The sequence below is a fragment of the Dipodomys merriami genome, unplaced genomic scaffold (genome assembly GCF_024711535.1).
Source record: "Dipodomys merriami isolate MVZ:Mamm:240054 unplaced genomic scaffold, mDipMer1.0.p SCAF_37, whole genome shotgun sequence".
Lineage (NCBI taxonomy): Eukaryota > Metazoa > Chordata > Mammalia > Rodentia > Heteromyidae > Dipodomys > Dipodomys merriami.
Window position 1 is genome coordinate 2,092,696 of NW_027205270.1, and position 13,923 is coordinate 2,106,618.

Here is a 13,923-nt window from a genome sequence, read left to right on the forward strand (position 1 = left end):
TAAAAGAAAAAGAAAGATTCTCCCAACAGTTATGATTAAGTTTAGTCCAACTTACATTATAGGGAATAGATGGTGTTTTTACACAAAATATAAAGTTAGTAACATATTTCCTGTACCAACCAAGAACCATTTCCTTATACAGGAGCTTATAAAGATGAAATTAGTTGGATAAAATTAAAAAGAGTATAATGTAAGTACAGCCCTGTCTTAGGTTTGTTAATTATTAAACATAAAAAAGGCTGAATAGATGACGTATTCTATTAAACAATATGCTAGACTTGTTTCGCACCACTTAGCTTAAACAGTTGGTGGGATAGTCATTAATTTTCATGTAATTCATCAATGCTTTGCCTTTTAAAAAATTGATTACGTGCTTAAATAAACAAAGAATCTATGTCACAATCACACACTGTATAAAAATGTTAATTCTCCTCAATAAAGATACACTCAGATGCAACTCTTTTGAGTCTGTGTCTGTTTGTCACTTCGCCGACTCCTTTGCCCACCTATCCCGAGATCCCTGTCCCGTCGGTCCCAGTGCTCCGGCCGAGCTGGTCCGTCGCAAGGGAGCAAGGAGCAGGCCTTGGAAGGACAGTACACATTGTACATGTCTCAGAAGAAAGGGGCATGTAGATGCCAAGGACCAGATTGGCCATGGAGGCCACCCCATGGACTCCACCCCAACCACAGAAAAGGCAAATGAATGAATGCTTTAGGGATCTTGAGCCTAGCCAGTGTCTTGCATAGTTGAACCAAGGTGAACATGCAGGTGTGAGCGTGGCCCATGTGTGACAAACTGTTCCTCCTCGGAATGCTGTGTGTGTGTGTGTGTGTGTGTGTGTGTGTGTGTGTGTGTGTGTGTGTGTGTGTGTGTGTGTGTGTGTGTGTGTGTGTGTGTGTGTGTGTGTACATTCCTGGAGCTGTGAGTCAACACCATAGACTGGACAGAAGAGTCTGAGGAGCAGAGTGCCAGTGGCTCACCCCTATGATGCTAGCTACACAGGAGGCTGAGACATGAAGGAGCATAGTTCAAAGCCAGCCCTGGCAGAAAAGTCTAAGGACCCATCTCCAATTAACTAGCAAAGATCCAGACTGGAGGCATGGCTCAAGTGGCAGAGCATCAAATAAATATTAAAAAAAGAAAGCCAAGCAAGAGCAGGAGGACTTGAGTTCAAGCCCCAGTACTAGTACCAAAAAAAGAAAAGTGTGTGGGCAGGGGAGGGGTGTCCCAAGGATCTTACCTGACATTCTAAAAGGCATGAAGATCTTCTCATTGGTGTCCGGATGTAGAATAGCCTGGCAAGAGGCCAGAACAGAGCACAAGTGGTGGGGGGGGGGGGGGGGGGAGGAGAAAAGGAGAAAAGGGAAGAGGAGGGGACAAGGAGAGGTGTTAGGACAGGAAACAGGGAAAGGACAGCTTCCCCAGTGTTGGTATGGTGCCTTTGGGCTGGTCAGACCTTTCTATAAATAATTCAGGACAAGAGAAAACTCAAATACAGGTTGTATATAGTATCTTATCCTCAAAGTTGCATGCAGGGGGTCAAAGGCCCCTAGGGTCAGGACTACAACCACTCTCTGGACATCTCATCAGGACTCAGTGCAGCCCAATCCTTTCCTACACAAAGATTGAGGGCGACAGCCAGCCTGGTCTAAGCTCCAGGCTAAGCTCAGGCCCTCTGGTGCTGGAGTGGAAGGAGGGAGTGAGGTAGCCAGGGGCAATTGGGAAAGAAGAAGCTGGGCCCCTAAAGCTGCGGACAGGCTTCTACTAGATCCAAATGACCCAGGAGAGAACTATGGAAAAAGAAAGAAAAGGAATCCAGAATGGAATTACCTGCTTGATTTTCTGTGCACTCCAGAGCTACGAGAGAGAAAGCAAGAAATAAAAATGGAGAGCATCAATTAGTTGAAGTTCTCAGAGCCATGGTTTCTAACCTAGGAAACCAACATAAAAACTTAAGAGGCTCATGCTGTCCTTGAACTCCCCCCCCCCCCAAATTTGGTAGCCACACAGAAGATGTGACATCAGGGGGTAAGTGGTACTAGACCCCAAACAGCACATGACTTGGGGCTCTGTACTTGGTCTGCATGCTAGAGTGGCTTGGAGATTTCTTTCCATGTTTTCTTAAAGCTCCCACTTGAGTCTAAGGTAGAGCCAGGTAAGATCTCCTAATTAAAATGAAGACCCTTTAGTTGTCTCTGGCATAAGTCTTCTCACAGACTGACTATCTGGATTCCTGATTTTTGCCACTGCTACCTCTGTACCACAGTCTCCTTATCTGAGAACTAGAAGTAGCATCCATGCTACCTCTGCACAGAGCTCAGAGCAGTGACAGCATATAGTATGTGCTTTGTAAGGGCTTACTTTTATTGATATTATTATTCTCATTGCTACTATTCTAGGAGTTGTGGGGAGAAAAGGTTGCTTTCAAACAGGTGATGAGGTTATCACTCCAGCAGAGCTGGGTTGGGAGGAAAAGCAGGAGGGAGGCTATATAACAATTTCAAAATATTACATTTCACTGAATTTAAAACATCATGATTTTAAGACATATTACTGTGTGCTATATAAGAAAGAAAACTTGGACCTAATGCCAAACCTCCCATCAATTACAAGGTCTATCCCACTGGATATCATGCCAGTAATCCTAGCTACTCAGAATATGGGGGCTGAGAGGATCAAGATCTAGCCCAGCAAAAAGTTTGCCAGACCCTCATCTCAACAGAAAAAGCTAAGAGTGGTGGTGCTGAGTGTGGTGGTGGTTGCCTGTCACCCATGCTACATCAGGAAAATTGAAATCCAATTGAAAATTGAAATCCAAATAAGCATTGTATCTGAGCACTGGAGAGTCATGCTTATTATCCTAGCAACTCAGGAGACTGAGGTCTGAGAACTACAGTTTGAAACCAGTCTAGATAGACAAGTCCCTAAGAATCTTATCTCCAACTAAGCAATAAGAAGAGGTGATGTTCATATGGTAGAGTGCCAGCTATAAGTAGAAAAAGCCAAGCAAGTATGCAGGGCCTAAGTTCAAGCCCCAGTACAGCACCAAATAAATAAAGAATTGAATAAAATAACCAAAGTAGTCTGGCACAAGCAACTCATTCCTGTCATCTTAGCTACTCAAGAGGCTAAGACCTAGAGGACCAAGGTTCAAAACCAGACCAAGCAGGCCAGGCTAGAGACATGCCTCAAGTGATGGAGGCCTGTGTTCTCACATTTTAATATTCCTAAAATGAGATAGATCTTGTTTTGTTTTGTGTGGGTTTTTTTTTGTGGTACTGGAATTTGAATTCAAAGCTGTGCTCTTGTGATATACGTGCTCTGCCATTTGAGCCACACCTCCAGCCTAGCTTTTTTTCTGGTTATTTTGAAGATGGAATCTTGACTTTTCTGCCTAGGCTAGCTTCAAACTCTGATCCTCAGATCTCAGCCTTCTGAGTAGCTAGGATTGCAGGTATGCAGCACCAGCACCTGGCAACATAGGCTTTTTTGAATAAAGGAAAACATGATAAATAAAAATCAACCTTGTGAGCAAATCAAAAAAAGACCACTGCATTTTTAATGGGGCAAGACCAGTATAGGGTTGGAAGGAAGAGGCTGTCAGCAGCTGATGCTGCAAGTTTTATAGCAGTATCATTGTTATGCTTCATTTATATGGCAACCTTGGTCATCTGGAATATAAATTAAGCTGTAGCAGTTAAGAAGATGACTGGGTAGTAAAAATAGAAGTTATAAAATTGATACAGTTGATACATTTTGCTCACAGCTGAATTTCTCAAACCTTAACTCACAGTCCAATTAATGCTTTTTTAAGCTATATTTCAAACAAACTTAATTTTCTGCTACTCCAGAACCAGGAAGATAAGAAGCAGTATTAAATTAATGGCAATAATAGAAGCAGTAGATGCAAAAACAACAACAACAATAATAATAGAGAACGAAGCCAGGTACAAGGGTTCAAATATAACCCTTGCTACTTGGCAGGTAGAGATGAGAGGGTCATGGTTCAAGGCCAGAACTAGTTTAAAGTTTAAGAGAGACCATCTCAACCCATGGCTGGGATCAGTGGTGCACACCTGGCATCCCAAACACAATGGCTGGGTAGTGACATACAGTTGTCATCCAGTGATAAAGAGAAACACAAATAGGAAGACTGCAGTCCAGGCTAGCCTTGGTATCAAAATCTTATCTTGAAACTAACTTATACAAAAAGGGGCTAATGGCTAAAATGGTAGCATCTACATAGATAATATGAAGCCTTGGGTTCAAACTCTAGTAATCACCAAGAAGAAGAAGAACAAGAGGAATAAGAATAGGGCAAGAGGGACAAGAATAGAAAAATGAAGTGCAGAAGCATTATGAGCACAAAGGTGAGACCATTACAGCAAAGAGGGAGAGTGGGGAAAGACCAGTCCTTTCCTCTGCACAGGAAAGGTCTCCCTGAAGCCCAGCCAGGCTCTATCCCATGTCACCCCAGTCCCAGCACAGCCTCCAGACCCCCACCCTCTGTTCCATCACGGCCTTCCATACCTAGATCCTCTCGCTTCTGGATTCAGTCCCACCCCAGGAAGGCAGGAACTTCAGTACCCTCTCCCGTAATACTTGGCACACAGTAGGTATGTGATAAGTGTTTGGTGAAGGAATAGCATCTTCTGTGTCTTTTTTTTTTTTTTTTTTTTTTGGTCAGTCATGGGGCCTGAACTCTGGGCCTAAGCGCTGTCCCTCAGCCCTTCAGCTCAAGGCTAGCACTCTACCACTGAGCCACCTTCCCAGCAGGAATAGCATTTTCTAACATAAATGTATACCTAAGACTCAGCTGACTTTGTCAACCATGCTGGAGCACGGTTTTCTCTCCCTTTCCTCCAAACCCTCAGTCAAAGCACGGCAAAGAAGCACACCAGCTGAAACTTGCGTTGAGGAGGAAAGGACATGGAAGCAGGTGAAAGATGGCACAATTTTTTGTGTGTGCCCAGGCCTGAACTCAGGCTCTGGCCACCATCTCTGAGCTTTTGTGCTCAAGGCTAGTGCTCTACCACTTGAGCTACAGCTCTACTTCTGGCTTTTTGGTGGTTAACTGAAGAGAAGAGTCTCATAGACTTTCCTTCCCAGGCTGGTATTGAACTTTAGTCCTCAATCTCAGCCTCCTAAGTAGGCAGGATTACAGGCATGAGTCACCAGCATCGACTGTGAAAGTTTTAGAGGGTAGACAGCTGATGAAGGAACAGTTGACAGTGCCACACAGGGTAGTAATGTACTCCTGTACCTGCAGATGGGACTCAATGGGAAGGACTAGGGACGGTGGGACCAGAGAGCAGGGAGACTTAACAACCCTGCTCAGGAGATGGAACTTCTACAGAGGAGGAATAAAAGCAGCCCACTGAGGCTCACAGGCACAGGGGATGAGTCCTACACATAGTTCTCATGGGACTCCCCAAGATGTAGCAGAGAGGAGGATGCAGACCTCTTCTCTGGGGAAACAGAAAGGTTCCCAGACAGCAACAAGGCTGGGCCCTCACCCTGTTCTGAAGATCTGGTATTCTGATTGCTGCCACTGTTTGTTTTGTGGTGCTGGGACTGAAACCCTGGGCCTCACACATGCTAGACAAGCGCTCTGTCACTGAGCTATATCCCATGTGATTGCTCTCTTGACTTTGAACTTGTGTGAGTGAAGACTGGTGGACAGCAGAGTATATGCTGGAGGTCTGCAGCCTCAGGTCACACATAGTCCTGTGTCCCATTACCTCCTGCCACTTCACTGGCCATCCACTTCTCAGCACCTCCCTAATGACCAGTGCTACCTTTTATTCTCAGCAGAGGGCTCAGTGCAGCAAAAATGGGGCAGGACAAGGAAGTTCCATACATTGAGGGGCAGGCAGAACTCTGGGTACCTGTAAGGGTCTGCACTTAACCTATAATTGTCTCCATGGTCAAGTGTATTATGATAGTAGATAGCAATTAAAAAAAAACACCTGGTACCAAGCATTTATTTTATGCCTGTAATCCCAGCTACTTAGGAGGTGAAAATAGGAGGATGGTGGTTCAAAGGCAGCCTGGGAAAGAAGTATGAGAGACCCTGTCTGAAAAACAAAACTAAATTAAATGAAACGCAAAAGAATCAAGAGCATGACTCCTTGGGAGAGCACTTGTTTGCAAGCATGAGTCCTGAGCTCAACCCCTTGTCCCAAAAAACAAGAATCACCTTGCCAGGCACATATACATGGATAAGAGAGAGTAGAAGGAGGAGGATGGTATGGAGGTGGGAAGGAAAAGAGGAGAGTTCCCACAGAAGACAGGAAAAAGCTTTTCTACTCTTCAGAGTAGGGTCCTGCATTTTTCCCTTTGCCTTTGGGCCCTGAAAATGATGTAATATCTCAGCCTATAAATAAGTTGATATTTGGGGAACCTAAATACAAAAGAATCCTGGATAGCTAGGAATGGTGGTACATACCTGTAGTCTTAGTATTTGGGAGTCCAAGGCAGGAGATTACAAGCTCGGGGCCAGCCTGAGATATCCTATAAGACCCTATCTCAAAAACAAACAAACAAACAAACAAAAATAGAAACAGGAACTGAAGAAACTGTTAGAAACACTATGGTACCTTAAGAGACTAAGACATACATTCCCCTTGGGTGTTTGTAGCTTGGGGTCTCAGCAGTTTGCTTTCCCTAACAGCGCACAACTATATACATACTTCCCAGACTTCTGCAGCCTATGAGCTCCTTGGACTTGGGGTGCTGGCAGGCAGACTATGGGTGGGGTTAATGACAGATCACCACTTTGCCTGGTCTCAAAGCCTTCCATTGAGAAGCCAGTAGATGGCAGGAAGCCCCTAGAATATGGTAGAGCCTTGAAGTGAAAGGAAGCTGGTTCTTGAATGACAGCACATGACCAGACCCCAGACATGACTGAGGAACAGGTCTTATTATGTATGTCCCTGAAATCTGGGGCTTGTTTGTTACAGATCCTGACTTAATCTGACTGCTACAGAGGGTTAAATGAGGTATGCCTATATAAAATGTTTGAGCTCACAGAGCTCACTCGTATGGTTGCCTAATATAGAGGGGAACCAATTCAACTAAGCATATTTTTAAAAAGATATGCTCATCTTCCAAAATGACTTCTTCACTTGTCTTATTCTCCCAGCATGTCTGTGAGTGAATAACTCATCTCAGAGACTAGCAGCTCAGCCAGAGCCAAAGGGGCTAGTAGCAAGATAAAAGCATGGCCCTAGGCATACTGGCCTCTAGATTGTTCCTTCTAGTTTTCAGGGGATCCTCTGGGGTGAATCAATGTCTAAGATCAGCTAGGGTGGCTACCAGGCCTGAGGCTCAAAAAGAGTGAGTACTTAGCCTTGTTCTGAGGTTTTAGTAGCCTAGAACCTCATGCAGCCTGGCAGTAGATGCTCCTAGCCAGTGTCTTCTCCCCTCTCACCCATGACCAGCTAAATTGCACCTCACTGAGAAGCCAGCGCTGCACTGTGAACCTCAGAGGCAAAAACAACCATCTCTACCTGCATCTGGGGGTAACTGCTAGCTTAGCATCAAAAGCAGATGTACAGAAGGGAAGGCCACAGGAAGGGCACTGTGAGACAGGTCCCCAGCCCACATAGGACACTACCAAGATCCCAGACAGGTGAGCCTTTCATATCAGTTCCATGCTTTCTTATTTATGCCAAGTATTTTCTTTCCCATGAACTGACTGTTATGCTTGGAAACCTGTTTCCATAGACAGATGAGAAAAGCAACACTTAGAGCAGTGCCTGAACTCCTAGATATAGGGACAGAATATCAGCTGTGACCTCTGACTCATCCATTTACCTATTCATCCTCACTTATTCATTCCCATTTAGTTTTCCGAGCCAGATGTTCTTCTAAGGGTTTTATACCTCTTTAACAACAACAACAACAATTTGTGTGTGATATGCTATCCAGGGGCTAGCATTCAGGGCCTAAGCATTTTTTGATCAAAGCTGGTACTCTACCACTTGAGATGTAGTTCTAATTCTGGATTTGTTTTGGTGGTTAATTAGAGATAAGAGTTGGCTTCAAACTGCAATCCTCAGATCTCAACCTCCTGAGTAGTTAGGATTATGGGCATAAGCCACCCGCACCTGGCCTACACCTCCTATTTAATCTTCTGGACAACCCTAAGAGAACTACTCTCCCATTTTATAGTTGTGGAAAGTGAGGCACAGGAATGCTCAATGACTTTCTTAATGTCCCACAGTAATGCAGAGATTTGAACCCAGGAAGTGTGGCTGCACGTGCCCACTGTTATCCACCATATGTACCTATTTCTAAACGCTATTTCCCGCCCCTGCACAATGCTCTCTCTGTCCTCAAGCTCTGTCCTCAGGTATGTTTAATATCTCTCCATATCAGTGTATATGGAGAAGTATGTCCTTAATGAAAATTGGAGTTCATATATCATAAGTTGTCTTGGCTGAGGATGTTACTCAGCAGTGGAGTACTTGCCCAGCATGCATGAAGCACTGGGTTCCATCTCTAGCACTGAAAAATAAATAAGTATGTAACAAACATAAACAGCCCTTATGGGTAGACTTTTGACTATTTCCCATCTTTTTTGACTGTGGTAAGATAGATTGGATGGATAGATAGATATCTACTATCTACCTATATCTATAGCTATGAAGTTTACCAACCACGGTTACATGTGTAGCTTGGTGTCAATGAGAACACTGCCATACAACCATCCCCATCATCCATCTTGAGACCTTTCATCTTCCCCTAAAGAAACTCCATACCATGAACATACTCCCCATTTGCACTGTCCCTAGAGCCTGACAACCACTGTCATACCTTCTACATCTATGAATTTGACTTTACCAGGTGTCTCATGTGATCAGAGTTTGTGGTGTGTGTGTGTGTGTGTGTGAGAGAGAGAGAGAGAGAGAGAGAGAGAGAGAGAGGAGAGAGAGAGAGAGAGAGAGAGAGAGAGAGAGAGAGAGAGAGAGAGAGAAGCTGACATGTCTTCAACAATGCCAGTGATGGCATTATCATTATTATGTCACAAGTATTTAAAGAAAATTAGCCAATAATGCCAATGTATCTGACACAATACAAAGAAACAATGCTATCTCTGGGGGGGAAGTGAGCAACTGTGGGCGGTATAAGGAAGATTTGTTTGCTATCCACTGTTCTTTCTATACCTCTAGAAGTCTACATTTTGTTCATATACTGCCTTCTCAAAAAGTAAAAATTATAGGTATGGCTAGGTGGGTAGCTCAGTGGTAGAGCACTTGCCTAGCATGCACGAGACCCAGCACTCCAAATTAACTAAGTAACTAACTAGTAAAAAAACTAAACTGGGAACTAACTAACTAAATAAATAAATGTTACCATTAGAAAAACAGAAGTTGGGTGCATGACATCTAAGCCTTCTATGACTCTTCTGGCATAGACCATTAACTGTGCAACAAAATCTATGCCATCTTCTTCCACAGCCAGGGAATGGTAACTGGCACATGGCTAACCTCCTACCAGCATTTCCCAGCCTTCATTGCAGTTAGGTTTTTCCATGTGACTGAGCCCCAAATAGCATCAGAGGCTAGGTGAGATGTGTCTTTTCCATTCCAGTGCCTTTTACTCTGTGCTTTCTGTCCACTTCTGAAAACTAGAGCAAGGATGTGGCTAGGGAATGGAAGCATGATGGAAAGAGCCTGGGTCCCCAAATGATCCTATGGAATAAAGCCATTCGATCACCTGGAGCTTGTACTGTTACACAAGAGGGAAAGGAACTTCTGTTGTATTTGGAGATCTTTTAGCTATAGCAGCTAGGATAACTCTAATAATATTACGCTAGGATACAGGAATCTGTCAGCCATGATATCAGAAAGGCTTGCTGGGGAAGAGAAAGAAATAACAGTCAAAATGGTTTCTGAGTCTTTTCTTCTGGTGTCTGGCAGTGTGCTAGCCCTTAGAGGGGTGGAGGAGGATTAAAAACATCTCCATTTTCAATGAAAATTCTTTGTCATCCTGATTTTGTTTGGACTCCAGACTGCAGTGACAACAGCCAGGGTCACAACTTTGTGCCTGACTCAGTTACTAAACAGCCTGGTCTTCTTGTGAAAGTCCCCTCACATCTTAGATTTGCATAGCTTTTAAATTAATGAAGAAGGAGAAAGGGAAGGAAGTGGGAAGCAAGACTCTCCAGGGCCCCTTCTGTCTAACAGTCCACCATGCCAGACCCTGCTTATAGGAAGACCGGGTTAAGGAGTTAGGTCTGATTCCCTGGGGGTGGGATACTTCCTAGACACACAAGTTAAATGCTGGATGTAGAAGTGTCAGCAGGGACTTCCACCAAGTCCAAGTAAAACAGCTAGTTTGAAATTTCAGAGTCAGTCCTGCAAACAGGTGAAAAAGAAAACCCATCCCGGAACTGTAAAACTTCACATGCGAGAAAAATTGGGACCTAGTAGCAAGGCCTGTCACAGGCCAGGGAGCCTCCACATCATCTCAAAAGCTCAGGGAAACATCTCAACTTCAAACCACAGATCCTACTTATGTCTTAACTTGTCTAGGCTCAACCAGCTTCCTCCCTGCCTGGCTGAATGTGAAAATGTACTGGCTGACCCTCGGGAATAACTGGCTCCAGCTACAAAGCAGTAGGGCTATAAGGCTGTGTACTCTACCCGATTTCCCAGCTTGGAGAACGGGGACAAAGGGCAGTTCGATGACTAGAATAATGCATGAGTTCACTGATTTCAAAAGCAGCCAGTGTCTCCATTGAGCTGCCCTCTGAACCTGCCTGAACTTCAGTATGGAGATGGGGGGAGGACTGGATCCCACAGGTTTCTAGGGGACAGGACCCACCCCAGGACCCAGAGGGAGAGCAACTGCCCAGGCCCTGCCCCCTCCCCCCAGTTTGGCTCCCTCCACTTCCCCTCTTCCTCCTTCCAAGCTGCTTCTCCAAATCTCCTAAGGCAGCAAAGACAGAGCCTATTTAAAACAACCTCCAGAAGGTAATTAAACAGAGCCTGAAGGGGATCCTTCTGTAAGGAAAAGGATGCCTCCATCAAACAAACAAAAAACTTCCTAATTTATCAGTTGGGCTTATCGCATTATATCTTAACATTAATTTTATTGTCATGGTGATGCCAAGGTAATATGTACCTATACCAGTTTGTATGGGGTGAGGGCACCCTCCAATTCTATAGCCATCAGAAAGGGGGGGATTGTCACCTGCCTCTGCATGGCATACAGTAGCAGTTGTGATAGTATCCATGAAGCTCCTCTCTAGTGAGAGCTGCACCCAGGTTTGAGTTCCAAATCTCCTGCTTGGTGGCCTTATGACTTGGGGGCAACTTACTTAATCTTTCTGAGCTTTCACCTCCTCATTTGTAATATGAGGATATAAATATTGTGAAAATAGTTCATTATTTAGTGAACAAATACTGCTTAAGTATCCACTATGTGTTAAGCACTGTTTTAGGCAATAAAGAAACATCAGTGGGAAAAAGAAAAAAAAACGAGACAAAAAGCTTTTGTGGAGCATATGGGCTAAGTAAGCAATGAAAATAATAAAAAGTAAATTCTCTGACATGTTAGAAGGATAAACACTTCAGCAAACATGGCAAAGTAGGCCAGGGTAAGAGAACAAGGAGTATGTGGAGGCAGCATGGACAGAAATTATAGCACCTGGATGGTTAGGGTGAGTCTCAGGTGAACTGAAGGAAGTAGCGAGGCCTGAAAATATCTGGTGGGAGATTGTTCATGGCAAAGGCCATGAGGCAAAAGTAAGCCTGCCTGACACGTTTGAGAGACAGCCGGAGGCGGTGTGGCCAGAGCAGACTGAATAAGGAAAAAGGAGTAGGAGACCAGGTCAGAGAAGAATGAGGACTTACAGGCCTGTGGAGAACTGTGGTTTTACTCAGAGTAGAAAAGCAGACACTATTGTTTCTGCTACACAGAATCTCAGTGTGGTTTAATGGGTCCTTCCCCATTCTACCGAGGGGACTTTGGGCAAGAGAGACACTTCCAGTTGTCATGTCTGGGGAGGGCTTGTTATTGGCATCTAGTGGGTAGAAGACAAAGATGCAAGCTGCAGTGCACAGGACAGCCCCACAGCAAAGAAGTACTCAGCTCCAAATGCCAATGGTGCCAAGGGTGGGGCACCCTAGAGCAGAGGGCAAACAGCATGATATGTGTTCACAGGTCACTGTGACTACTGTACTGGGAATGGACAAAGAAATCCAGGTAGAATGGAAGCCACCACCATGACCCTGCCCAGAGATGTGTCTAGAGCACCCAGCACAATGCCTGAAACTGCATACGCATGTCTCGGCTAGTAGGCTAACACCCCTCTGTGTTAATTGGAAATTCCAAGCTGGGGCTGGCCCAAAGGATCCCAAAGCCTGAAGCCTGGCATTTCTAATAATCTGACTCCCACAGAAGATTTGGGGTACAAGTACTTTTAAGCCTCTTGTACTTGCTCTGCCACTTCCAAACTCAACTGACCCCAGTTTTGTTTTTTTTTTTTCTGCCAGTGGGAGAAGACTTGTCAAATCTCTTCCATTGCAGTCACCCCTTTTTCTTGGTGGCTGTGGACAAAAATCCATCCTCCACGGGGGCTCTGAGCTGCTACTGTGTTACTCTGGTACAGAAATGGGTAGCTGGCAAAAGCACTTCTACAGAATGTGGAATGATGGAAGAACCCCACTCACGAGTCTACATTGTGCCCATAAACATGCTTGCCACTCCTGGAAGCTATTCCAGTAGCTTCCAGGCTGGTTTCTATAATTGTGCTTCCTCTTCTAGCCCATCCCAGCACTGCCACCAGGCTCCACCTCCACACTACTCCTTTGCTCAAGAGCGCTAAATAGTTCCCTCTTGCCCCACAGGACACAGCAACAGTGTCTCTACGGGGCTTCGAAAGACTTTCACAATCTACCCAGTAACCTTCCAACTTGTCTACTTCCTCTCGGCTCATCATTCCACCTCTTTATCTCTGTTTCTCTGTCTCTATCCCTCCCTTTCCACATGTCCCCCACTGCATTCTATATCTCAGCTTTTTTCTGTGACTTACAGGGTATGTCCCTTGCCCTGGATCCAATAGGCTGTCTCAGATCCTTGTCTCACCACATACTGGCTATGTGATCCCTGAGTCGCAGTTTTCTTGCCTATAAAATGGGGTTGGTAGAAGTACCCACCAAATAGATTTCTATTAGCTTAACTGAGATAATTGGTATAAAGTGCTAACACTTGGGGGCTGGGAAGTCGGCTCAGTGGTAGAGCGCTTGCCTTGCATGCATGAGGCCCTGGGTTCGATTCCTCAGCACCACATAAGCAAAAAGAAAAAAGCCAGAAGTGGCGCTGTGGCTCAAGTGGTAGAGCACTAGCCTTGAGCTGAAGAGCTGAGGGACAGCACCCAGGCTCAGAGTTCAGGCCCCACGACTGGGCCCCCCCCCCAAAATAAGTAAATAAAGTGCTAACACTTAGTGTGGTACTGGTACTTGGTAAGAATGCAATGAGTGCTGGTTTACCTGGGAGGGGTCTTCTACATTTAACCCTACCTACCTTGATCCATGCAGACCATCCAGCAAGACCCCAGAATACAACATCCACAAATCTTATTGGTCATGCCTATGACTATGTTGTTGCTCAATTGTGGTTTTGTTGTTTAACTGAAGACTAGCACATCCAGTGTCTACCTGCTAAGCCCAAAGGATTAGTTGTGCTTATTTTTCAGGATTTACTATTCACGGATACAGCAAACATTTCAGAAGACAGCAGTCTCTGGAGAAGATATCAGCTGCCCACTAATGGAAGAGTGAAGCAGGATCATCAGGGGTGAGCCACTGCTGGTTTCCTGTGCATACCTTCTGAAGTGCTGTCACTGTCAGCTAAGATGGCCAGCTGGGTACAGCAAAGAGTGCACCCACAGCACCCAGCACTGCTCAGGG

The 13,923-nt window shown here is 44.9% G+C and overlaps 1 protein-coding gene across 4 annotated transcripts in view; it reads right to left on the bottom strand.

The window, feature by feature from the left end:
- Positions 1-13,923, bottom strand: part of Sfxn5 (sideroflexin 5) — a 130,201-nt gene that overhangs the window by 85,705 nt on the left and 30,573 nt on the right. For all 4 annotated transcript variants that reach the window (XM_069988962.1, XM_069988964.1, XM_069988965.1 and 1 more), the window contains exons 4-5: positions 1,832-1,858; positions 1,242-1,296 (exon numbers count right to left, since the gene is read on the bottom strand). In XM_069988962.1, the coding sequence (XP_069845063.1) occupies positions 1,242-1,296; positions 1,832-1,858 (82 nt within the window). The remainder of the gene's footprint in view (positions 1-1,241; positions 1,297-1,831; positions 1,859-13,923) is intronic.